This window comes from Ovis aries, chromosome X (genome assembly GCF_016772045.2).
Source record: "Ovis aries strain OAR_USU_Benz2616 breed Rambouillet chromosome X, ARS-UI_Ramb_v3.0, whole genome shotgun sequence".
NCBI lineage: Eukaryota > Metazoa > Chordata > Mammalia > Artiodactyla > Bovidae > Ovis > Ovis aries.
This window is the reverse complement of record NC_056080.1, coordinates 64,809,447-64,836,427: the sequence shown is the minus strand read 5'-3', so window position 1 is coordinate 64,836,427 and position 26,981 is coordinate 64,809,447. Positions and strand designations below refer to the sequence as shown.

The 26,981-nt window shown below is 43.8% G+C and overlaps 1 protein-coding gene across 1 annotated transcript in view; it reads left to right on the top strand.

The window, feature by feature from the left end:
- Positions 1–20,022: 20,022 nt before the first annotated feature.
- The window catches only part of ERCC6L (ERCC excision repair 6 like, spindle assembly checkpoint helicase), a 31,668-nt gene continuing 24,709 nt past the window's right edge, over positions 20,023–26,981 (top strand). The window contains exon 1 of the mRNA XM_004022183.6: positions 20,023–20,134. Within this exon, the coding sequence (XP_004022232.3) occupies positions 20,067–20,134 (68 nt within the window). The 5' untranslated portion in view covers positions 20,023–20,066. The remainder of the gene's footprint in view (positions 20,135–26,981) is intronic.

Genomic DNA, 26,981 nt, shown 5'->3' with positions numbered 1-26,981 from the left:
TCAATAAAAATGGAAAAACATTTTAAAAAAAAGAGGAGAATCATGGGAGGAGAAAGGTTCTAGGGATGAAGACACCTGTAGAGTTCACACTGTAGGGCAAGTGCCAGGTCCTTGGAGGAAAGGCTCAAAAGGCAGCTAGAGAGATGGTTCTAGAGCTCAGGGAAGAGGTGTGGATCAGGCATCAGGAAGAAGAAGGGGACTCCAGCCATAGAGGGATGAGGTCTCCCATGTGCACACAGAGAGCAAGGCAAGGGTGAATGTACCTAACCCGTTTGAGGGAGGGTCCAGGGAGGAGGGTCTGCAGGGAGCAGCCAAGAGTCAGCTTGCTCCTCTGGAAGGAGATAGCTGGCAAGCCTGAGGTACATTTGAGACTTTGACTTCTTGACCTGAAAGCGCCTTTGGAAAGTATTTAGTTCAAACCTGCCTCTTAATTATAGATGCCTCCCCAAAGAGGGACAGTGGGCAGCCCAAATGCCAATTTCAGCACTCATGTATTTTGTAGTGAGCATGGGCTGGGGGACTGGGTCTCCAGCCATGGAGAGGGCTACTGAGAGCCATTCTCACTCCCTCGACCCATCCCAGCCCTCCTTGGCATATAAAGCTCTCACCTGTGTGACAAGGGTTTGAGCCAACTGTTTAAAGAGACAGTATAGCATATTGGTCTAGCATATGGCCTTTGTTTAAAGAAATAGCTTGGTCTCTTTTTTAAAATTTAGTTTCATTGTTTTTATAAATCTGTGTTGAAGTGTAGTTGATTTACAGTGTTGTGTTACTTTCTGGTATACAGCAAAGTGATTCAGTTATATATATATATTTTTTTCATATTCTTTTCCATTATGGTTTATCATAGGATATTGAGTCGAGTCCCCCGTGCTACACAGTAGGACCTTGTTGTTAAACATATGGTCTTTACAGCGAGACAGTCTCTTTTCAAAACCTCCACCAACGTTCACTAGCTGTGCAATGTTGGGCAAGTAAATTCAGCCCCTGCCCCAATTCTCAGCTTTCCCATCCATAAATGGGGATAATAATTGTACCAACATCATTTGTTGTGAGGATAAAATGAACTAGAACATTCTGTGGCAGGTACCACACTCTATTGAGTGTTAGCTGATCCTGGCCAACAAGAATGTATCTGATCCATTACAGTTTCTTTTTTTTTTTTTTTTTTTTGATGTGGACCATTTTAAAGTCTTTATTGAATTTGTTTTTTTAATTTACTTTATTTTACTTTACCATACTGTATTGGTTCTGCCATACATCAGCATGAATCTGCCACGGGTGTACATGTGTTCCCAATCCTGAACCCCCCCTCCCACCTCCCTCCCCATTCTCTGGGTCATCCCAGTGCACCAGCCCCAAGCATCTGATTACAGTTTCCAAATCCAAATTCTTCAGGGCCTGATTGCTCAATAAAAATGCTTTGGGTTCAACACAGGAAAGATCAGAACTTAGCTGGACTTTCTCCCCCTTTTTACATTTTGTGATCAAGTTTTACTCTGAATCACCTACAAATAGCAATAATATTGATGTGGAGTTGGTAGGTAGAGGGGTGTTGAGGAAGAATCTACATCTTTTCAGTCCTGAGCCTCTGGATCATAGTCTCAGGTATTTCCATTTGAGCCTCTCTTCAAGTCTGCGAAGGAGGTGTCATTTATATCTATCTTTGTAGAGATGGAAAATAAGGCTCAGAGAGGTCAAGAACGTGACGCAAGTTCACACAATGAGTAGGGATGGGACTGGATGGAAACCCAGGCAGTCTGTTGTCAGAGCCTCCCAAGAAGTAGACATTTGGTGTTCATGGTTCTGGAGGGGAGCTCCTCGGCCTAAGTAGTCCCAAGTAAGGGTAATTCATACTTCCATACAACAGTAAAGGAGTAAGAGGGCCCTGGTGGCAGACCCAGGCCAGGCCAATTCAGGCCAGAAGGTAAAGATGGCTCTTTTGGAAAGCCCCCTTCTTGGGGGCCTTATGTTCACAATCAGTATATGCACCTCTGGTCTGAAGGGTGGGGGTGAGGGGCCCTGTCCTGACGAGTGACCAAGCCAGATGTTTGTTGTGTGACTCCACACAGCACAGAGCTCACTACCCCTCACCAGGTTGGAATCTGTGTGCCATAGTTACAACCAGCTTCATCCCATAACTCAGAAGGTTTCAAAGATCCTCTGGGCTGAGGCTGGCCAGAGGCACAGCCAGGGAGGAGAAAGGTTGGCCTCCCAGCCCCTCACACAGCTCTGTTGGGGTTCCTTTCCTCGCACAGGACCTTCCCTCACATCTTTCTAAGCCCAGATGCTCCCTGTTCTCCTGCAGCTTTCCCCACCCCAGGATGTCCACTAAGGCCTGCTTGGCTATTGGCTCCATTTCACTCTGCCTGTTGTGAAGATGACTCTCTTTGCCCCTCTTTTCCTTCTAACAAAGCCCCATTCATCCTTACAGTCCCCTCCAATGTTGGTTCTTCTGCGAAGCTTCTTCAGCTTCCCCAGAAAGGGAAGGGCAAGGGGACAAGTGATCAGGGGGCACCTACTCTGTGCCAGCTGTAGCCCTGGGGGGTTTGCACACCTCACTTCATTCAATCTTCACAGGAACTCTGTGAGATTCTACAGGTAAAGGAACCCAGATTCGGAGACAGAAAGCAACCTGCCCAAATTTCCGCAGCTAAGAAGGGACGAAATCTAGCTCAATTTAACTCCCAAGGCGCTATGGACTTGAACTCTCTCTGGATTAGATGGCACCGCCCGTCCTTGATCGCCTTCAATTTCTTTTTATCCCACCACAATGTCCCAGCAAATCCCATTGGCTCTACTTTCAAAGTTATATCCAGAATTTACCACTTCACCATCTCCCCAGACACCACCCTGGACTAAGCTTCCATCACCTTTCACCTGGATTACTTCAGCAGTACCCTGACTGCTCTTTTGCTCCCCACAGTGCTCCTAACTGCTTCACCCCTACCTCTTATCACCCTTTGCCTCAACACACACACAGTCTACTCATCACACAGAAGACAGAGGGAAACTATTAAAACACAAGTTAAGTCATGTCATGTCCCCAACTCAAAATCCTGCCCTGGCTCTTCTTTCCCTTACAGTGTCTGTCCTTATGCTGCCCCTCATGGCCTGCGTGCTCTGTCTCTGCCTCTCTCCTAGCCCTCTCTCCCTCGCTCACTCTGCTCCAGCTATTCTGGACTCACTGCTGCTCCTCTGGATACACTAGACGTGCTCTTGTCTCAGAGTCTTTTATTCTTTTTTGATGTGGACTGTTTTTAAAGTCTTTGTTGAAATTGTTATAATATTGTTTCTGTTTTATGCTTTGGTTTTTTGGCCACAAGGCAAATGGGATCTTGGCTCCCCAACCGGGGATCAAATCCACACCCCCTGCCTTATAAGGTAAAGTTTTAACCACTCAACCACCAGGGAAGTCCCTCAGGGCCTTTGTATTTAGTTTCTTCTGTCTGGAACATTCTTGCACAGCTTACTACCTCATTTCTTTCAAATTGTCATTCAAATGATAATTATCTCAGTGAGACTCTTACTATTACCCTGTTTAAATTTTCCACCCCTGCTCCACCATCACTTCCTATTCCTATTTGCCTGTTTAATTTTTCTCCCTTGTTAGCACTTATAACTAACTGTTATGGCTCATTTTATGTATCAACTTGACTGGGTCACAGGGTGCCCAGATATTTGGCTAAGCAGTATCTCTCTGGGTGTATCTGTGAGAGTGTTTCTGGATGAGATTTGACTGAGGAAAGCAGATTGCCCTCTCCAGTGTGAGTGGGTCTCACCCAATCCATTGAAAGCATGAATATGATAAAAGATTGAAGAAAAAAATCCTTTTTCTATGCCTGAGTGCTATCAGTTCTTTCTTGCCTTTGATCTAGTAGTGGAACTTATATTATTGGTTTTCCTGGCCCAGGCCTTTGAACTTGGACAATAACTATATATACCATTGGCTCTCCTGGGTCTCCAACTCACCCACTGCATATCTTGGACTTCTCAGCTTTCAAAACTGCACGATCCAATTCCTTTTAATAAATCTTTTAATGTATATATACACATCCTATTTTATTGGTTCTGTTTTTCTGGGGAACCCAGACAAATACACCAACCAACAGTACACCTTTGTTACTTAAGGAAAAAGTTGTTGGTCTCCCATCACATCAACGTAAACTTTCCGAAGGCACAGATTTTTTGTGTTTTGTTCACTGCTGTATCTTCAGCACAATGCTTCGTGCTTAATAAACATGTTGAATGAATGATGGCCCTTGTCTTTTGTGTGTCTCCCAGGAGTCTGTGACATGCTCCACCACAGACTGGCCTTTGCATCCCCAATGCCAGGCAAAGCAACTTTCACCAAAGGTTCCCAGTACGTATTGAACAAAATGCCTTGATACGATCCATCCAGAATGCTGAACCAAAGAGGTATGCTTCCAGAACCAAAGAGGTATGGACAAAGAATGTTGGCCTGCCATTCCAGTAAACATAAAATGTTGCCGCCATCAAGCCCTGCAGCCTCCCCATCCCACCCCCAAGGCCGCCTGACATGGTGCACCCTGAGGGGAATTCAGATGGAGAAAAACAGAAAACATTCCCTTGCTTTGGAGATTGACTGGCCTTAGATAGTTAAGATGCATATCTAAGGAAGAATTTCAGTGACCTAGGACTCCTGCATCTTCTCAGAAGTAGAAAGATCACTAAAACAATTAACTGAGATATCTGATCCTCATGACTAGCAGTAACTTTTCCCAAGATGTGGACTGAAGTCACTCAGTCACCTCTGTCCATTGGATTCTCCAGGCAAGAATACTGGAGTGGGTTGCCATTTCCTTCTCCAGGGTATCTTCCCAACCCAGGGATTGAACCTGGGTCTCCTGCATTGCAGGCAGAGGCTTTATCCTCTGAGCCACCAGGGAAGCCCATACATTCCCAAGATGCATGCTTGACATTACCTATTTCTCAGGGAAAAAAAAAATTCCTGTGTGTCCTGACTTCTCCTTAGGAGCAGTTCCTGAGAGCTATGTGAGAGGTTGACTCTCAGGCTATAGTCCTCAATAAGGTTTTCTTCCCCGCCCCATCCCATGTCCGCCTCCCCGCAAAAAACAACTTGAAACTGTTAGGCTGTGTGTTTTTCTTCAAAGGGCACAGGACTGAGTCCTCCACAGGACTCAGTACCGAATGCAGGAAGACGCCCTGTTTTCCCCACTCCTCCTTGAAACCCCAGCCTCGATCGCCTCTGCTCGACCTCCCTCCCTCCGTTGCCCCTTTCCTTCCCCCAGCCAAGCCCTCCTCGCCCGCCCGGGTACAGGCGATTATCTGAGGATGGTAATCATTGCGAGTAAATTGGAAGTTGTTTTGCACAGGGCTGTGTCCCACGCAGGTCGATTTGTATGCTTCCTGGGCACTTGTGGCACTCCAGAAACGCCATAGCAACGGCCCCGGCGCTGCCGGGTTCCGGGCGGCGGGTAGGGCTCCCTGCCACAGAGGCCCTCCCAGCCCAGCCTCCGTTTCCCGGTAACTCCCGCCGGATGCTATGCTGACCCGCATGCGGGCTGTTGTGGGGCAGAAACCAGATAATGGTTGAAGCAATCTGTAAAAGTGTAAATCGCAGGCTAGTTATGAGAACAATGACTATTCTGCGTGGAATGGTCTCCTTTCCCATTTGTTTCTCCCTGCCTTTCTGCGACTCCCCCCCCCCTCAACCAGCGCCTGCCATATTCCCCCGCCGCCTCAGGAGCAGGGGCCCTGCTGGCCAGCCTTTACTCAGTGCAAAAATCACGGCCCTGGAACACCTTTTAGTGATGCGGCCCACAGAGACACCGCCAGCTCATCCCGCGGGGGCCGAGCCGCTGATTAAATTGTATTTACTCTGCCTTTCAGTCATTCAGTTGGGCTGGGACGAGGCCAGCTGGAATTAGTGACAACTTTGAAGCATATTGACAAAGAAAGGCCGTTTTATTGCCTGCAATGACACGCGATAATTCAAAGGAAGCTCCCGAGTGTTCCAAAGGAGAGCCTTAATTAGTGAATAGATACCAGATACCACTTTTGCTAATTGTTTGGATAGATGCAGACCTTAAAAGTCCTTTAAAAATCAGTTTTGAGATGAAAAGCAAGAAGGCCTTCCTTCTGCAATAGCCTCTTCTCTCTCTCTAAATCTGAGATCCTGACCAGGACAAAGCTTTGAAAACAAGAAAGTACTATTGAACTATTCATTCATTCCAAACATTTTTTAAGCACCTACTATGCACCAGAACTATTGCAGGTATTGAAGATCCAAATATGCAGCTAATGTTCTAGAGGAGGAACAGATGATATAGAAGTAAATAAAAAGGAAATAATTTTAAATAATAGTAAGGGCTGCAAAGAATATAAACAGGAAGGTCTTGAGGGAGAGGTGGCTGAGATCTGAATGATAAGGTGGAGCCAGCCATACTAAGATTTTAGGGGAAAGTGTTCCTGGCAGAGGGAATAGCAAATGCAAAGATTGTGGAAATGGGCTTGGTGGTTCAAAGAAGAGAAATAAAGCCAATGTGGTTAAGGCAAACTGAACAAACAGGATGAGATTTGGACCAGCCAGGTCACTAGGGACTTACAGCCACAGTAAGGAGTTTGGTTCATTTTTTTCAGTGCATTGTGAACTCACGGAAAGGTCTTAAGCAAAGGCGTGATGTGATCTGGTTTATATTTTTTAAAAAGATTATTGGCTGCTATTTAAAGAGCAGATTAGATTTTCCTAATAAGAAAATGAACTGAGAGACAGGAATAGGAGTATAGGGGTGGTTAGGAAGCCATTGGTAAATGCCAGGTGGCTTAGGCTTGGGTACTTGCAGTTGGGTGGGGAGAGGTGGAGAGATTCAGGATGTATTTTGAAGACAGAGCCCACTGGGCTCGGTGATGGATTAGATGAGACACAGAGAAGAGACTGTTTCTAGTTTCTGGGTTTGGGACTTGAGCAACTGAGTGGCGAGTGGTGTCATGTACAGAGATGGAGAAGACTGGAGCAGATCAGATTTGAGGGTTGGGAACCGATACTTATCTTTTTGATGTTTTCAATGTGAGATGTCAGGGAGACCTTAATATAGGAGCCTGAGGTTCACCTGAGAGGTTTGGAAGACATTTGGAAATCCTTAATATTTAGCTAAGAGTTCTTGGAATTTTTGCTGACTTGTTCAAAGCTGACCCTAGGCTAGAGGGGAATAACTGCCTCCCTCCCTGCCTCCAAAACAATACCCTTGCCCTCCAAAAGAATGCCCTTGATCTGTCTCAGTGCAGACTTACTCTCAGAAAGGCAAAATAAAACCATGAGGTATACCTTTTTAATAATGAGAACGGTGAAGATCGAAAGGTTAGAAAGCACTGTTAGCAAAGATGTGGGGAAGCAGCACCCTCATATACTGTTGACGGGAATGTAAGTTTACCCATCCCTTTGCTGTTGTTATTCAATCACTCAGTCATGTCCAACTGTTTGCCACCCCATGGACTGCAGCACGCCAGGCTTCCATATCCATCACCTGCTCCCAAAGCTTGCTCAAACTCATATCCATCGAGTTGGTGATGCCATCCAACCATCTCATCCTCTGTCGCACCCTTCTCCACCCGTCTTCAGTCTTTCCCAGCATCAGGCTCTTTTCTAATGAGTCGGCTCTTTAGAAGTGGAGCTTCAGCATCAGTCCTTCCAATGATTATTCAGGACTGATTTCCTTTAGGATCTCCTTGCAGTGCAACGGACTCTCAAGAGTCTTCTCCAACACCACAGTTCAAAAGCATCTTCAGTGCTCAACCTTCTTTATAGTCCAACTCTCACATCCATAAATGACTACTGGAAAAACCATAGTTTTGACTATACGGACCTTTGTTGGCTAAGTAATGTCTCTGCTTTTTAATACACTATCTAGGTTTGTCATAACTTTTCTTCCAAGGAGCAAGCATCTTTTAATGTCATCACTGAAGTCACCATCCACAGTGATTTTGGAACCCAAGAAAATAAAGTCTGTCACTGTTTCCATGGTTTCCCCATCTATTTGCCATGGAGTGATGGGACTGGATGCCATGATCTTAGTTTTTTGAATGTTGAGTTTTAAGCCAGCTTTTACACTCTCCTCTTTCACCTTCATGGAGGGCAATTTAGCAAGTTCTATCAAAATGAGAAAGATATATACACTTTGACCCAACAAGTCCTCTTTTAAGAAATTATCCTACAGATATACTCACATATATTCACAAAAATGTATGTACCAGGATATTTATTGCCACAATATTTGTGATAGCAAAAGATTGGAAAAAATATCCATCAATGGGACTGGCCAAATAAATTAAAATGCACTCTTACAATGGCATATATACAGCCATTAAAACAAAGGAAGCTCTTGATGTTTTTATTATTATTTTATTTTTTAATTGAGATTAAAATTCACATAACATTAACTTCACTATTTTAACCATTTTAAAGTGTAATGTTCAGTGTCTTTATGTTCAGTGTCTTTATGTTTTGATCTTAAACACCATCTGAAATATATTGTTAAGTGCCTACCCTCACTCACCTTCTGTTCCTGCCTCTGCCTGTAATAGTGGGAGGGATTTTTTTCCACTGGGCACCTTTGAAAAGCCTCCATGACCGAGGAGGCTGAGACGGTTTATTGCTAGGGAAAGGTGGTGCTAATCTTAATCAGTGGTTCTCAGACTGGCACATTAGTGCAGAGAAGATTTTAAAAATGCCCTTGCCCAGGTCCCATCTCTAGAGAATTTTTATTTAATTAGTCAAGGGTGGGGAAGGGTGGGGCCTGGGCATGATTTTTTAAATTGAGATGTGATTAACACACAGTAAAATGCATAGGTCTTAAGCATATAGTTCAATGAATTGTGATAATTGTAGGCACTTGTGTAACCACTGCTCCAATAAAAACATAGACCACTTCCTCTGTCCCAGTCAATGCTCCCACCTCTGCCAGAGGCAGTCACCAGTCTGATTTCTATTATAGATTCATTTTGATTGTTCTTAAAAATGTATATAAATGGAATCAAGCAGTATGTAATATTTTGAGATTGGCTTCTTTCACTTGGCGTAATGGCTTTGCAATGCTAATACCATCCAAACCGTTGTACTAATCAACTTCCTTTTTATCGTTGTGTGGTATTCTCTTGATGTATCTTTGAAATACATCAAAGTATGTTTAGCCATTCATACATCCAGGGACATTTGGACCAGGGACATTTTAGAGTCAATCATTTTATTATTGATTTGGAGGAACTCTTTATATATTCTGGATACTAGTCCTTTGTCAGATACATGTATTGTAAATAAAATCACCATTTAAAAGATCCCTAGTGATTCTATCATGAATCTAGGGTTGAGAACTCCTGGTACACTAAAGATCAGCCCCAGAGGCGCCCTAACTTTATGGATCCCCAAATCTGCCTCCTGGCAACTATGCCTGAGGATTCTTCAATCCTATGAATATCCAGGGCTATGAGGATTTTAGGAGTGAGGGGTGCCTTGCCAGCCTTCTGTGGATCTGTCTGGCTTCTTGAACAGGTCTATTCATCTGAACTGTTCTCTTATCCTCTGATGTGAGACCTTAAGTGAGTAGTTTTCTTGTGTCTACCCTAAAATTTTCTTCATGTGATACTTTATCTTACTGCTTGACCCATTCCTACCACCTTGAGATGGTGTGTGTCAAAGTGAAAGTGAAAGTCACTCAGTTGTGTCCAACTCTTTGTGACCCCATGGATTATACAGTCCATGGAATTCTCCAGGCCAGAATACTGGAGTGGGTAGCCTTTCCCTTCTCCAGGGGATCTTCCCAAACCATGGATCGAACCCAAGTCTCCCACATTGCAGGCGGATTCTTTACCAGCTAAGCCAGAAGGGAAGCCCAAGAATACTGGAGTGGGTAGCCTATCCCTTCTCCAGCGGATCTTCCCGACCCAGGAATCAAAGAGGGGTCTCCTGCATTGCAGGCAGATTCTTTACCAAGTGAGCTATCAGGGATGGCTGTGTGTCAAAGAGACAAAGACAAATTTTTCTCCTGAATGGAGCAAGATATATCCCAGGCACAGAAAGGATGTGAATTTGTATATCTCCTCCCACCCATTGTCCTCAGTCCGCCTACCTACTCACTGAAAGGGAGACTCACTTTCTAACAGCCTGGCAACCGTTCAGCAACGGGCTGAGAGTTGATAGCCTGGTTCTGGTCTCTCTGAATGTGCTGTGCACTTGCTGCATGACCTTGCATGATGCAATTAACCTCCCTGAGTTTTGATTCCTGTGGCTGATGAAGGAGAACAGTCATTTCTTGCTTGTTGTGGGGGAAATGCCTGGCATAAAGTAGGTGCACACAACGCCATCAGTTCCCTTGAAAGGGAAGCTGGGAAAGCTTGGCTTCAGAAGCAGGGCAGCTGTACTGTGAAAGGCGCTCCCTGCTTGGGGATTTGCCATGCCCTCAACATGCCCCGGTGTCATGTATCTGCTCCTCCTCTCCACACCTTCAGGGGCCTAGACTGGCCAAGGTCCCCCCTACTCTGTTGTCCTCGCCCTGCCCTTCTTGGCTAATTTGAACAGAGCATCCCACGAGGGCCCCTAGGCTCTTTAAGCTCAGAGCAGATGGCTGGAAAGCCAGTTCTCTGGGACATACAGTTCCTGACTCAGATCTGGGCAGGGGGCCAAGGCCTTCGAAGGACTAGGGAAAAACATAACCCTCATCCCCCACTCAAGAGCTTGTAGTTTTTACTGTCTGTCTCTTTTAGTGCCAAAGAGGTAAGAAAAAGGACCACAGTGGTTAAGATGTTAAGATTAGGTACTCCCCCCAATCCGTTGTTGGACTGGCACCAGAGAGGAGCCTTGATTCTAGCTTTTGGGAGAGGCACTCATCCATGTAGGGAGGGTTTCTCTGCTGCTTCAGGAGGGTGAAGATGCTGAAAAGGAACTCACAGGGAGCTCCCAGAAATGCCCCTAACCTGGGAAACAAGTGAGTGCAGGGCTCAGAGAATCTACCAACACTTGGCCCATCCATCTCACAGCCAAGCATGTGTGGCTTTATCCCTGCACACGATTTGGGAAAGGAATAGAAAAGGAATATCCGGTCCCTGGGTGTAACTCAGATTCCTCTGCACTATTTCCAGGTCCCTCTTGAGGCAGGTTCAGGAAGGAGATGGAGCAATACTGGCAAGAGGAGTGGTTGGGATGGGCATGCTTGGACCTCCCCTCTTCTCTGGTTCCTGGTCCCCATTATTGCTTTGAATGTATCAATCCCACTCACAGCCTCATTTGAGCTCTCCAACATGGTACCCATTGCTCTCCTTTAGGATTAGTGAATTGACAATTCATCCATCCACCCCTCCAACAAATATTTTGTTGTTGTTCAGTCACTCAGTTATGTCCAATTCTTTGTGACCCCATGGACTGCAGCACGCCAGGCTTTCCTGTCCTTCACCATCAACAAATATTTACTTATCAGCTACTATGTGTAGGTACTTGCTAAACTGTGAAACTATAACTGTGCAAAAGAAAGATCTGTCCTTCACAGAGCTCATGTGAACATGGGAAAGCCAGGGAGGTAATCAGGCAGTCACATTCCATAGACTAAACCCAATGATAAAGGCAGGGTGTGTCACATTGCCTTACAGAGAACCACTGCTGGGAAGGATCATGGAAGGGCCCTGGAAGGAGGGAGACCTGAGACTCATAGAGTAGATAGGGGGATAGTTAGACAAAGTGGAAAGTCCAGACAGAGGAATCAGCATGTGAGGGGGCCTAGAGGCAAGAGTTGAGAAAGTGGAGGTGGTTCAGTTTGAGAGGACTGTGGTGTGTGTGTGTGTGTGTGTGTGTGTGTGTGTGTGTGTGTAGGGGCCATGAAGGTGGAAGATGGGACATAAGGTGGGAGAAGCGGTCAGCACCAGACTGAGGGAGGCATTGTAAGCCATGGTGAGGAGGAAAGAGTTGATTTTGAGTGCAAGGAGGAAGCTTTGAAGGGTTTAGACTGGCCCAGGACATGATCAGATTGGTGTTTTTGCAAGATCACTCTGATTTCTGGGTGCAGAGAGGGTGGGGAACAGGCACAAATATAAAAGCTGGAAGAAAGTCATGAGGCAATTGCAGTGAGCCACACTAGAGATGATGGTGGCATAGACCAGAATGGTGGCAGTGGAAATAGAAAGAAATGTTTAGATTTGAGATATATTTTGGAGGTGGAGTCAACAGGACTCAGTTTCTGACTTGACCAATTGAGGGGTTGGTAGAGCTGCTCTTGGGGATGGGAGTATTGAGGGAACAGGTGTAGGAGGGGAGGGTGAGAAATGAAGTCAGTGTCATGTTGAGTTCAATCTTCCAGGAAGACATGTCTTGTAGCCATCTGGACATCTAGGTCTGAAACTCAGGAGGGAGGATGAGGCTAGAGACAGAATTCTGACTTTTGGGGAGTGAAAGAGGTAGCCTGAGGAGAATGGATGATGCCGTGTTTTTTGCAGCAGTGCCATTCTTCCTGTCAAAGGATTCCCTCCACTTTGGTGCCTGCTTCAGCTCAAACCGTAGGAGGTAGTTTAGAAAGCACTTATCACACTTTGCAATTTAATGCAAAGACCCTGTGGATAATCCTAACTCTTGGCTCCCTCTTTCCTCTCAGTTCCTGTCATTTCCACAGCATCTTAGGCTGACTTGACCAGTTTCCAATAAGAATTTATCCAACCCTGGGGCCAGGCCAGTTACCATTCTTAGGAAATTTGGTTTCTGGCTCCCCCTGCTGGCAGAGCTGGAGATGACGCACCTCCTGGCGCAGAGCTGGAGGGCACCCTTCCTCCCGGTTCCAAACTGGGACAAGATCCCTCTCATCCTCAAACAGGGAATTAAGACCTTAACCTCAGTCCTCTTCTCCACCCGCCAAAAACAAACAAACAAACCCTCCACTCATTTTAGAACCCTAGATAGAAATAGGGGCAAAAAGCCTAATTAGGTATCTGGGAATCACAAATTAAATTCTTCCTGTTTCCAAATCACTTTCTTCTTTTTTTGTGCCCCAAGCCCACTCTTGACCTCCTTGCCCAAGAAAACTTCACTTGTTTATTTATGTCTATCTCTAAAAATACCCTCTCCTATTCTCAGTCCCCAAGTGCAGCATTTTGCTGGCACCCAGTTGGCTTTCCTCCTCCTCATACACAGGGAAGCCAAGGCTTGTGCTGGAAAGACCACTTGGCTGGGAATGAAGGAACTTAGGTTTGAATCCCATTTCTGCCAACGATTTAGGCTGTAACCTTGGACAATCACTTCCTTCTTTCCCAGTGGCAGTTCCCTCACCTGTGACATTACGCTAGACTCCAGAAACCGTTCCAACTCTGGCGTTTCTGGCTTTGCCCCAATCACCTTAGCTTTTTCACTTCTTCCCATGCATCAAGCTTTCTCCTGTCACAGCGTTTTAAGTCGTGCTCTTCCCTTTCCCCCTTTTGTTTGATTAACTCCTCTTTATCCTTAGCTCTCAGCTCAAATACTACTTTCTCAGAGAAACCTTTCCCAGGCCTTCCAGACTGGGTCAGGTACCTCATCAGATGCTCTCAGAAGTCCCTGGAATTTTCCTGCCTACAAACCTCATCATGGTTTGCAATTTTCCACAGGCTTGTGTAATCATTGTTCCAAGTCTACCTACCCCTACCCCCAGGCCCACATCAGACTAAATTCCTGATAAGAACCTGTCTGTTTTGCTCACCACTGTACCCCAGCAAACAGATCCTTGACTGGCAATCTTGTAAAGACTTAACACATATTTACTAAATAAATGAATAAGAAATGAATGATTCCTTCCTCTTCATGTATAAGCTGCTTGTATCATGTTTAACACCTAACTAGCATTATGTTTAAGAGTAAAAAGTCAAAAGCCAGGCTGCTTGGGTTTAGAACTCAACTTTACCACTCACAAGCTATACAAACTTGTGTAACTTATTAAATCTTCCTTATGCCTCAGTTTCCTTATCTATCAATATAAAGTGACTTTAACAATAGTATACACTACCTAACAAGGTTGTTGTGAGGATTAATATAGGATTAAATACACCTATATTAAACTTAATATAGGTGTATTAAGCATGTAGAACAGGGCCTGACACTCAAGTGCTCCATTAGTAATAGCTATTGTTCTTATTCTGCCTCATCCATTTCTGCATTTACCTATTCTGAACTCTCCCACATGGTCTCATTATCTTATTTCCAGTCTGTGAGTATGGGTGACTCAGTGTAATTTGCAGACTAAAAAGCAAAGGGTCTTTTTTTGTTATGGAAAATTTCAAACACACAGAAAAGCAGAGAGAAGAGGATAATGAACCTCTGTAACAAGCTTCAACAATTATCAACATTTTGCCAATCTATGTTCATCTATCTCTCATTTTTTTCTCTACCGAATATTTTAATGTAAATCCCAGATGTCATATCATTTTATCTGAGAATACTCCATTACGTATATCTAGCAGATAAGGGCTTTAAAACATACAATGCCATCATCACACTTTTCAAATGAACAATAATTAGGGAAGGTTTAAAAACTCCATTCCCTTGAGAGAAGCTGAGAGAATTCAATCCCTTGCTTTAGGGGTAGATGTGAAATGAGGAAGAGCCATGAGAGTTAATATGAGTGCTTTGAACAGGACCTGACACATAAATGGAATATAGTAGTAACTCTTATTTTGATCCTCTTTCATTCTCTCCATTTATCCACTCTAAATCCTCCCCAACCTCTCTCTTATTTTTGGCCTGTGATAGGAGGACTAGGAGTCCTGGGTGGCAAGCTTCCTGGGTTATCAGCACTCTGGAATGGGAACTGGGACCCCAGAAGGCACTGAAAACAGCCCCAAGGAAGTGGCTACTGTTGGACTGAGTGGAACGGAAGGAGAGCTGGAGGACTTAGTGGGTTTAAAGAGGAGTCTCGTGGTTGTGTGAAAATGGCACTGAGAAAAATCCAATAACCTAAAGGCAGGCAAGCAGGAGGGTTGGTCCTTTCATCTAAGGATCAGGGGAAGATATTACTGTCACTGGGAAACAGAGAGGGAGCAGCGCAGCTCCTGAGGGCATTCCTTTGAGTGTTTCTCTAAAGCCAACATACGGGCAGCTGCCTAAGGCAGCAATCAGGGTTCTGCTTTGCTTCATCTTGAGTTCCCACAACTAGAGATGGCTTTCCTCAGACTTGAGATAAAGATTTTTGTGCTCCCATCTCTCTTTTCTATGGAATTCTCTCCACCAGCCTTTCTTCTCACCACACATCCTCTGGGTACCCAGGGCACCTATACACTTTACCCGTCCCGCCCCGACTCCCAATCCCAATACAAACACGGCTCCAGGAAAAGAAGTGATTCAAACACTTCAGCAGCGTAAACAAACTCCTTCACAAACTGGCTTCCAACTACCCTTGGAACCTCATTTTCCACCACTCCCCTCTTCTTTCCAGCAATAGACAGTGTGACATAGTGAATGAGCACAGATTTGTGTCCATATTTACCTGGTATGGAATTCTGGCTCTCCCATTTCCTAACTTTGGAAACTTGGGCCAAGTCATTTTTTTCTCTGAACCTCAATTTTCACATCTGAAAAATGGGGAAAACCCTCATGACAGAGGGCCTAAAGCATATATGATTTAAAGTCATATACACCAGGAGAGCAGACCATCTTCTCTCAGTTCCCTTTTTAACTCTGAATGACCTACGAAATTTATATAAAGTTTAAAATCCTCTGGACATGTGGTAGACATGTGACAGGGGCAATAGGTGAGTTTTCAAATGCTAACTGTTAATTAGTGCCTTGAGGAATTGTAATGTCATGTTCTTACCACTATATGAACAAGAATAATTTTTGTTGGCTCACAAACCTATTACCTAAGCCCTAAGGTCTGCTTTTGAAAATATGCTGCATTTAAGTTGGAGCTTCCAAAGAAATGGTAGTGAACATACACCACTGATACCTGGGGTAACAAGCAAGTTTGGCCTTGGAGTACAAAATGAATCAGTGAAAGGCTAACAAAGTTTTGCTGAGAGAACACACTGGTCATAGCAAACACTCTTCCAACAACACAAGAGATGACTCTGCAAGTGGACATCACCAAATGGTCAACACTGAAATCAGATTGATTATACTTTTTGCAGCCACATATGGAGAAGCTGTATACAGTCAGCAACAACAAGACCTGGAGCTGACTGTGGCTCAGATCATGAGCTCCTTATTGCAAAATTCAAACTTGAAGAAAGTAGGGGAAACCACTAGGCCATTCAGGTATGACCTAAATCAAATCTCTTATGATTATACAGTGGAGGCGATGATTAGATTCAAGAGATGAGATCTGATAGACAAGAGTGCCTGAAGAACTATGGATGGAGGTTCATAACCTTGTACAGGAGGTGGTGACCAAAACCATCTGAAACAAAAAGAAATGCAAGAAGGCAAAGTGGTTGCCTGAGGAGGTCTTAAAAATAGCTGAGAATGGAAGAGAAGCAAAAGGCAAAGAAGAAAGGTAAAGACATCCAACTGAATGCAGAGTTCCAGAGAATAGCGAGGAGAGATAAGAAAGCCTTCTTAAGTGAACAATGCCAAGAAACAGAGGAGAACAATAGAATGGGAAAACTAGATTCTCTTCAAGAAACTTGGAAATAGCAAAGAACATTTCATGAAAAGATGGGCACCATAAATAACAAATGGCAAAGATCTAACAGAAGCAGAAAAGATTAAGAGATGGCAAGAATACATAGAAGAGCCATATAGAAAAGGTCGTAATGACCTGGATAATCACAGTGGTGTGGTCACTCACCTAGAGGCAGACATACTGGAGTGCAAAGTCAAGTGGGCCTTAGGAAGCATCACTATGAACAAAGCTAGTGGAGGTGATGGAATGCCAGCGGAGCTATTTCAAATCCTAAAAGATGATGCTGTTAAAGTGCTGCACTCAATATGCCAGCAATTTTTTAAAAACTCAGCTGTGGCCACAGGACTGGAAAAGGTCAGTTTTCATTCCAATCCCAAAGAAAGACAATGTCAAAGAATGTTCAAACTATTGTACAATTGTGCTCATTTCACATGCTAGCAAGGTAATGCTCAAAATTCTTCAAGCTAGGCTTCAACAGTACATGAACCATGAATTTCCAGATGTTCAAGCTGGATTTAGAAAAGGCAGAGGAACCAGAGATCAAATTCCCAACATCCACTGGATCATAGAAAAAGCCAGAGAATTTCAGAAAAACATCTGCTTCATTGACTATACTAAAGCCTTTGACTGTGTGGATCACAACAAACTGGAAAGTTCTTTAAGAGATGGTAATACCAGACCACCTTACTTGTCTCCTCAGAAACTTGTATGCAGGTCAAGAAGCAACAGTTAGAACCGGACATGGAACAATGGACTGGTTCAAAATTGGGAAAGGAGTATGTCAAGGCTGTATATTGTCACCCTGCTTATTTAACGTATATGTACAGTATATGTTACGTGTACAGTAGATATTCCAGATGTTTAAGCTGGATTTAGAAAAGGCAGAGGAACCAGAGATCAGACTGCCAACATCCGCTGGATCATTGAAAAAGCAAGACAGTTCCAGAAAAACATGTACTTTTGCTTTATTGACTACACTAAAGCCTTTGACTGTGTGAATCACAACCAACTGTGGAACATTCTTAAAGAGATGGGAATACCAGACCATCTGACCTGCCTCCTGAGAAATCTGTATGCAGGTCAAGAAGCAACAGTTAGAACTGGACATGGAACAGAAGACTTGTTCCAAATCGGAAAAGGAGTACTTTAAGGCTGTATATTGTCACCCTGCTTATTTAACTTATATGCAGAGTACATCATGCAAAATGTTGGGCTGGACGAAGCACAAGCTGTAATCAAGATTGCCAAAAGAAATATCAATAACCTCAGATATGCAGATGACATGACCCTCATGGTAGAAAGCAAAGAAGAACCAAAGAGCCTCTTGATGAAAGTGAAAGAGGTGAGTGAAAAAGTTGGCTTAAAACTCAACATTCAAAAAACAAAGATCATGGCATCTGGTCCCATCACTTCATGGTTAATAGATGGGGAAAACGTGGAAACAGTGACAGGTTTTATTTTCTTGGGCTCCAAAATCACTGCAGATGGTGACTGCAGCCATGAAATTTAAATATGCTTGCTCCTTGGAAGCAAAGCTATGACCAATCTAGACAACATATTTAAAAGCAGAGACATTACTTTGTCAACAAAGGTCTGTCTAGTCAAGGCTATGCTTTTTCCAGTAGTCATGTATGGATGTGAGAGTTGGAACATAAAGAAAACTGAGTGGTAAAGAATTGATGCTTTCAAACTGTGAGGCTGGAGAAGGCTCTTGAGAGTCCCTTGGACAGCAAAGAGCTCAAACTAATCAATCCTAAAGGAAACCATCCCTGAATATTCTTCATTGGAAGGACTGATGCTGAAGCTACAATACTTTGGCCACCTGATGTGATAAGCCAACTCACTGGGAAAGACCCTGATGCTGGGAAAGATAGACAGCAGGAGGAAAAGGGTGCGACAGAGGATGAGATAGTTGGATGGCATCACTGGTTAAGTGAACATGAGTTTGAGTAAACTCCAGGGGACGGTAAAGGACAGGGAAGCCTGGGGTGCTGCAGGCCATGGGGTCACAAATGGTTGGACACGACTTAGTGATTGAACAGCAACAATACCCCAGAGCACTACTTCTTTTCTTTTTAAATTTATTTATTTATTTGGCTGCATGAGGTCTTAATTGCATCATGTGGGATCTTATTCCCTGACCAGGGTTTGAAACTGAATCCCCTGCATTGGAAGCACAGAGTCTTAGCCACTGGACCACCAGAGAAGTCCCACTGCTTATTTCTTAAATGAGACTTTTGGCTAGATTTTTGAAGCCACCTCTTCACCGTAAATTTAAATTAGGAGTGAAGGAGTTACACGGTTCAAAATAGCCTGGAGTTAAAACTCCCCTCCAGGTCCTCCCCACCATTCTATGCAAAACAAAGAACTCTCTCACCCAAAGAAAAAAATGGTCATTAAGGTTGATTACGCCCAGCTCCCAGCCGGTCCATCCGCTGGTGGATCTCCAAAACTCCTTGCCCCAGCCGTTTAAGAGATAACTACTCCGAACAACCTTGGAGAAGAACAGGTCCCCTTAAGACAGTAACTTTCCACATATACATGCACATATATACTTACTCTTTTCCTGGATAAGTGCAGCAGCTGGCTAATCTGACTCCTGCCCCTTCTCTCCTCATTAAAGGTGATTGTTCCTGTAAGAAGTGCCTGTCTCCTCCTTTTTCGAAACCTCGCCTTCTCTAACTCCCTTACCCTACAACGAGGTCTATGCCTCCTCCCGCTGCTGCTAGTCGCTTCAGTCGTGTCCAACTCTGTGCGACCCCATAGACGGCAGCCCACCAAGCTCCCCCGTCCCTGGGATTCTCCAGGCAAGAATACTGGAGTGGGTTGCCATTTCCTTCTCCAAAGCATGGAAGTGAAAAGTGAAAGTAAAGTCGCTCAGTCGTGTCCGACTCTTCGCGACCCCATGGACTGCAGCCCACCAGGCTCCTCCGTCCATGGGATTTTCCAGACAAGAGTCCTGGAGTGGGGTGCAATTGCCTTCTCCGCTATGCCTCCTGGGGTGTTTGAATTAAAAGTACGCTCAGTGTCGGACATCGCCCAACTGGGAAAGGAGAATATTTGGGGACGCTGAGGAGCTTTCTAGGGGCCATTAAAACGACTGAGATCCTTTGAGACAGTCTACCCCACTCACAAGGATATCACACCCACACCCACACCCACACCCACACACGAATCTGCCGCAGCATGATTTGGACTGGACTGAAATGCAAGACAAAAAGACGCAATCGAGCCCGCGCCACTGCGCTGGCGACTGCCTCTACGCCCACCCAGCCAGCGTATGCGCAGGCGCGCGACCTTCATGGGCGGGGCCTAGGCGGTGGCGCCAGAGCGTGATACAGCGGATTGGCCGCCGGGACGTCGACGGTTGACCAGGCCCCGCCTCCATTCGCATGGCGCATGTGCAGCGCGGGAACGAGGGAAATTCAATCCGCGGCCGAGATACCGGAAGCCCTCTGAGGCGTCATGGAGGTGTCCCGAGGTTTTTCGGAAGCTGGGCCCTTAAGCCCGGAGCAGGCTGCCAGTTACCTGAGGTATGTTTGGGACGGTGGGCGGGTCTGGTTCACCGGCCCTGGCCGGGAGTGGGGATGAAGGTCTCTTGGACTCAGGGGCCCAAAGTGCCGACAAGGGCGAGCGCCCTTGTCCTCCGAAGAGGGTGTGGGAATATCTGCAGATTTCTAAATCCTGGGGAGCCTCCGATGCCGGGTCAAATAACTCTCCCGTATGAACTCGATTGAAGAGCCAGAACTTCAATCGATCCAGGCTTTCTTGGGTCTTCGGCTTTCAAAATTACTATTTTGAAATCCATTTTCTTTCAATACATAGAAAGTGGTGATACATTATGGTATTGTTCTTACTAAATTTAAATATTTTCCTTTTATAATTTAATGTATCGTTTTCAGTCAGGGTTAAGCACTCACCTTTCTGTTTGGAAATAGTTAAAAATTTTTTTGAAATATAGTAACATTAAAGATATAAAATTCACATTATATGTAGTAAAAATATTTTCCCTTTTTATTTTTCCAACGATTTTTGTGCATGTTGTGCGTTAATACACAAACATAAATTTTAACATTCCCCCCCCGCAAAAAAAGCTTTTCTTGGGTCTTTCCAGTCTACCAAGCTCCAGGCCTAGGGGATACAGAGGAGTAAAACACTGTCCCTGCCCCCAGATTGCTTATACTCTAGCGGTGGAAAGAGATAGGTAAATGTGTAGGGAATGGCCAACTACAAGGGTCAGTGGGCTGAGGGAAGGGCTCACAAGAGGAGACTTTGGTGTTGAGAAAGGAATGTTCCTTCACCAGATGGCTAAGGATGGGGGAATGAACATTTAAATGTTTTTAAAAATTGTTATAAAATAAAACAAAATTTACCATCTTAGCCATTCTTTTTTATTAATTTATTTTTTATGAAAGTATAGTTGATTTTCAGTGTGTTGATTTCTGATATACAGGAAAGTGATTGATTTATACATATATATTTTTAGGATTTAAAAACTTTTTTTAATTCAAGTATTGTTGATTTACGACATCATGTTGATTTACAACATCGTGTTGATTTACAACATCATGTTATTATAGTTTCAGGTATACTTTTTCATATTCTTTTCCATTATGGTTTATCACAGGATATTGAATATGGTTCCCTGTGCTATATACCTTGTTTATCCATTCTATATATAATAGCTTGCATCTGCTAATTCCAAACTCCAAAACCTGTGGTGTAGGAGCACAGAAGGGGTAGGGCTCAGGGCACAGGCAGCCACTAAGGTGGCTTCTTTCCATGGAGAGAGGGGTGCAAGAAGGTTACTGCGAGGCCAGGTAGAGACTTCAAGGTCGATGAAGGACTGTGTGTTCTGGGTGAGTGGCCGTGTGTCACTGCTCATCCACTGTGCAGCAGCAGTAGGCAACTTCAGGAGAGCCCTGTCCTCCTTCAGTGTGCCTCAGGCATCCTTTACTGAGAAAGCATAGCATTGTGCTGGCTGTAGAGGAGAGATGCTTAAAGGAATTCTGTCATCATAGAGCAGGTATTGAGGGGTAAATTTGGAACTGAGATGTAATAGATGATGACTGACAGAGTTATCTGACCTCTATTTATGATCCACCCTCTCTGCCATGTCACTCACTGTCACTCTCTTTTTGACCCACTTGCTTGTCCTCTATGTTGTCCACTCTCTCTTGCTGTCACCCATCTGTTCTCTTTCTCTATGTCACCCACTTTCTTCTGCTATTTAATTTCTATTTAATTTCTTTTTTTTATGGGTATGAGATATATTTATTCCAATGTAACTTTTCATATTTCTATATACTTTCCTTTTATCTATACATAAACTAGAAATAACAATATTTTAAGTGTACCTTGAATTTAGAGATGAATTTCATAACATCTTTTTATTTAATATATTCACCACAGCTGTGGGAAGTGAATATAATTATAATCTGATTTCATACATAAGAAGACAGAGGCCCCAAGAGGGACTTGTCTGTGTCCCACAGCACACAGGGGAGAGCTTGAGGTTCAGGTTTTTATTGCTTCTGTTTCATTCTACTCCCATTGCTTTGGTCAAGGTCACCAGTGACTTTCATATAGCTAAATCTAATGGTCAGTTCATAATCCTCCTCTTCCTTTGCCTACCAGTAGTACTTGACAGAGTAGAGCAGTTCTCCACAAAATGCTAGATCCATTTGGCCACCGGGGCCCCTCAATCTCCTGACTTGAGGTTGCAAAGAATGTCTGACTCTTTGCGACCTCATGGATTGGGGTCCGCCAGGCTCCTCTGTCCATGGGATTTTCCAGGCAAGAATACTGGAGTGGGTTCCCATTCCCTTCTCCAGGGGATCTTCCCAACCCAGGGATTGAACCCAGGTCCCCTGCATTGCAGGTAGACTCTTTACTGTCTGAGCCACTAGGGAAAACTATATATGTATGTATGTGTGTGTGTATATATATATATACACACACACACACACACACACATATATATAATATATAGTGCATGTTTGAAAGTTGCTAAGAGCGTAAATCTTAAAAATTTTTTAAAGTTCTCATCACAAAAAAATCTGTAATTATGTATGGTGACAGATGGTAACGACCTATTGTGGTGATCATTTCACAGTACATATAAATATCAAGTCATTAGGTTGTACACCTGAAACTAATACAATGCTGTTTGTTGATTATATCTCAATAAAAAATTTAAAAAACTATTCTAGAGCCAAAACAAAAAGATTTAAGATTCAGTATTTTTGTCAAGAATTCTTCATAGGTAAGGTCATGTACTTCATATTGCAACATATCAGGAAGTATACACTGTCTGATTTTTCTACTTTTAGTAATTTTATGGTTGATCAGTGAGTTCAGGTAGTCGTAGGCAGATCACTCCTTTGCAAAGTTGCATTTCCCCCCTTGTGATGAATAAATAATATGTCAGGGATACTTTAGCATCCTATGAATACCCACTTCCCCATCAGCCTTTCATCCATTGACAATCATTGTTATCAATAATATAATTATTATCAGTGCCTAAATCAATTATTTCATTAGGTATTACGAGTGATGGTTTTCTAATTTCACCATTCTTTCTGTATTAATTAGCTGAAATTCTTTCTGTTAATGTTGAAATACCATTTTTAAAAATTATACTCCTTTCTTTGGTGATCCTATTCAGGTTCTTGGTTTTAAATTTCATCTTTTAAAAAAACTTATTTTTGGGTGCAGTGGGTCTTCATTGCCACATACAGGCCTCCTCTAGTTGTGGCAGATGGGAGCTACTCTTCATTGCCTTCTATGGACTTCTCATTGTGGTGGCTTCTCTTGTTCTTTTCTCTTGGGGGAGCATGGACGCTACAGCATGGGCATTTCAGTAGTTGTGGCATGTGGGCTCAGTAGTTGTGGCTCATGTGGCTCTTGGCATGTGGGATCTTCCCAGACTGGGGATTGAACCTGTGTCCCCTGCATTGAAAGGCGGACTCCCAACCACTGGACCACCAGGGAAGTCCCTAAATCCTGTCTTTATGTTGTGAATTTTCACATTTTTGTCTTTAGTCCTGACCTATTCTGAATGCTAGACTCCTGTATCCAGCTACTTACTCTGTATCTCTACTTGATAATAGACATATCAAACTTGTCAAAAGCAGAGGACAGATCTTGAAAAATAACAAAATTGGAGGACTCACTGTACCTGATTTCAAAACTAACTACAAAGCTGTGGTAGTCAGGTTATATATATAAGTATAAACATAGAGATCAATGGAATAGAACTGAAGAGTTTAGACTCTTCTTTCCTGTAACAACATAAAGCACCCATTTTTTGTTGTCATTTAGTCACTAAGTTGTGTCTGACTCTTGTGACCCCACGGACTTGAAAGGTTGTTGTTGAATTAAGACGCTGGGATTCTTAGCCCCCGGAGGAGAAGAATTTAATCCAGGGCCAGAGACGAGGCTTGATCGCTCAGAGCTTTTGTGTAACAAAGTTTTATTAAAGTATAAAGGAGATAGAGAAAGCTTCTGACATAGGCATCAGACGGGGCCAGAAAGAGTACCCCCCTGCTAGTCTTTAGCTGGATGTTATATAGTCACCAGCAGTCTGTTAATGAAAGAAAGGAATGTATCAAAACTTAGAATGGCACCAGGCCCCTCACCCATAAGATGTATTTTGGGATAATTTTGGCTCCAAATGGTTTATCATGGGCCATAAAAGGATTAACTTGAATCTTGAAGAAGGGCAGAACACCATACAAATAGTGTCATTTACATAGATTAGAGAAGTTGCTCAGTCCTGTGTGACTCTTTAGACTCCATAGACTAGCCTATCAGGCTCCTCCGTCCATGGGATTTTTCAGGCAAGAGTGCTAGAGTGGGTTGCCATTTCCTTTTCCAGGGGATCTTACTGACCCAGGAATCGAACCCGGGTCTCCCACATTGCGGGCAGACGCTTTACCGTCTGAGCCACCAGGGAAGCCCCCAGAGGAACAATATTGGAGTATGACATACTGGTTTATCAAGTAGGTTCTGAGCCCAAAAAGGCGGAACCGAATTGAAGACAGAGTTTGGGGTAAATGCATAGTACATTAGCATAGCTTAAGACCACTAGACCATTCAGGTAAGACCTAAATCAAATCCCTTATGATTATACAGTGGAAGTGAGAAATAGATTTAAGGGTCTAGATCTGATAGATAGAGTGCCTGATGAACTATGGAATGAGGTTCGTGACATTGTACAGGAGACAGGGATCAAGACCATCCCCATGGAAAAGAAATGCAAAAAAGCAAAATGGCTATCTGGAGAGGCCTTACAAATAGCTGTGAAAAGAAGAGAGGCAAAAAGCAAAGGAGAAAAGGAAAGATATAAGCATCTGAATGCAGAGTTCCAAAGAAGAGCAAGAAGAGATAAGAAAGACTTCTTCAGCAATCAATGAAAGAAATAGAGGAAAAGAACAGAATGGGAAAGACTAGAGATCTCTTCAAGAAAATTAGAGATACCAAGGGAACATATCATGCAAAGATGGGCTCGATACAGGACAGAAATGGTCTGGACCTAACAGAAGCAGAAGATGTTAAGAAGAGGTGGAAAGAATACACGGAAGAACTACACAAAAAAGATCTTCACGACCCGGATAATCATGATGATATGATCACTCATCTAGAGCCAGACATCTTGGAAAGTGAAGTCAAGTGGGCCTTAGAAAGCATCACTACGAACAAAGCTAGTGGAGGTGATGGAATTCCAGTGGAGCTATTTCAAATCCTGAAAGATGATGCTGTGAAAGTGCTGCCCTCAATATGCCAGCACATTTGGAAAACTCAGCAGTGGCCACAGGACTGGAAAAGGGCAGTTTTCATTCCAATTCCAAAGAAAGGCAATGCCAAAGAATGCTCAAACTACCACACAATTGCACTCATCTCACACGCTAGTAAAGTAATGCTCAAAATTCTCCAAGCCAGGCTTCAGCAATACGTGAACTGTGAACTCCCTGATGTTCAAGCTGGTTTTAGAAAAGGCAGAGGAACCAGAGATCAAATTGCCAACATCCGCTGGATCATCAAAAAAGCAAGAGAGTTCCAGAAAAACATCTATTTCTGCTTTATTGACTATGCCAAAGCCTTTGACTGTGTGGATCACAATAAACTGTGGAAAATTCTGAAAGAGATGGGAATACCAGACCACCTAACCTGCCTCTTGAGAAATCTGTATGCAGGCCAGGAAGCAACAGTTAGAACTGGACATGGAAGAACAGACTGGTTCCAAATAGGAAAAGGAGTGCGTCAAGGCTGTATATTGTCACCCTGCTTATTTAACTTATATGCAGAGTACATCATGAGAAATGCTGGACTGGAAGAAACAGAAGCTGGAATCAAGATTTCCAGGAGAAATATCAATAACCTCAGATATGCAGATGACACCACCCTTATGGCAGAAAGTGAAGAGGAACTCAAAAGCCTCTTGATGAAAGTGAAAGAGGAGAGTGAAAAAGTTGGCTTAAAGCTCAACATTCAGAAAATGAAGATCATGGCATCCGGTCCCATCACTTCATGGGAAATAGATGGGAAAACAGTGGAAACAGTGTCAGACTTTATTTTCTGGGGCTCCAAAATCGCTGCAGATGGTGACTGCAGCCATGAAATTAAAAGACGCTTACTCCTTGGAAGAAAAGTTATGACCCACCTAGATAGCATATTCAAAAGCAGAGACATTACTTTGCCAACTAAGATCCGTCTAGTCAAGGCTATGGTTTTCCCAGGCAAGAATAGCTAAAGTACCCATACTTCAGGTATTTACTAGGTATAGGGGTCTAGTCAAGGCTATGGTTTTTTCTGTGGTCATGTATGGATGTGAGAGTTGGACTGTGAAGAAGGCAGAGCACCGAAGAATTGATGCTTTTGAAGTGTGGTGTTGGAGAAGACTCTTGAGAGTCCCTTGGACTGCAAGGAGATCCAACCAATCCATTCTGAAGGAGATCAGCCCTGGGATTTCTTTGGAAGGAATGATGCTAAAGCTGAAACTCCAGTACTTTGGCCACCTCATGCGAAGAGCTGACTCATTGGAAAAGACTCTGATGCTGGGAGGGAATGGGGGCAGGAGGAGAAGGGGACGACAGAGGATGAGATGGCTGGATGGCATCACTGACTCGATGGAGGTGAGTCTGAGTGAACTCCGGGAGTTGGTGATGGACAGGGAGGCCTGGCGTGCTGCGATTCATGGGGTCGCAAAGAGTCGGACACGACTGAGCGACTGAACTGAACTGAGGGGATTATGGTTGCTATAGTGTTTTGTTTTGTTTTGTTTTGTTTTGATCTGTTCAGCAAGCTTTCACATCTACCCTCTTCTGGTGATCTTATCCTTTGGCCACTAAGGTGGGCAAGATAATAGTTTTTAACATT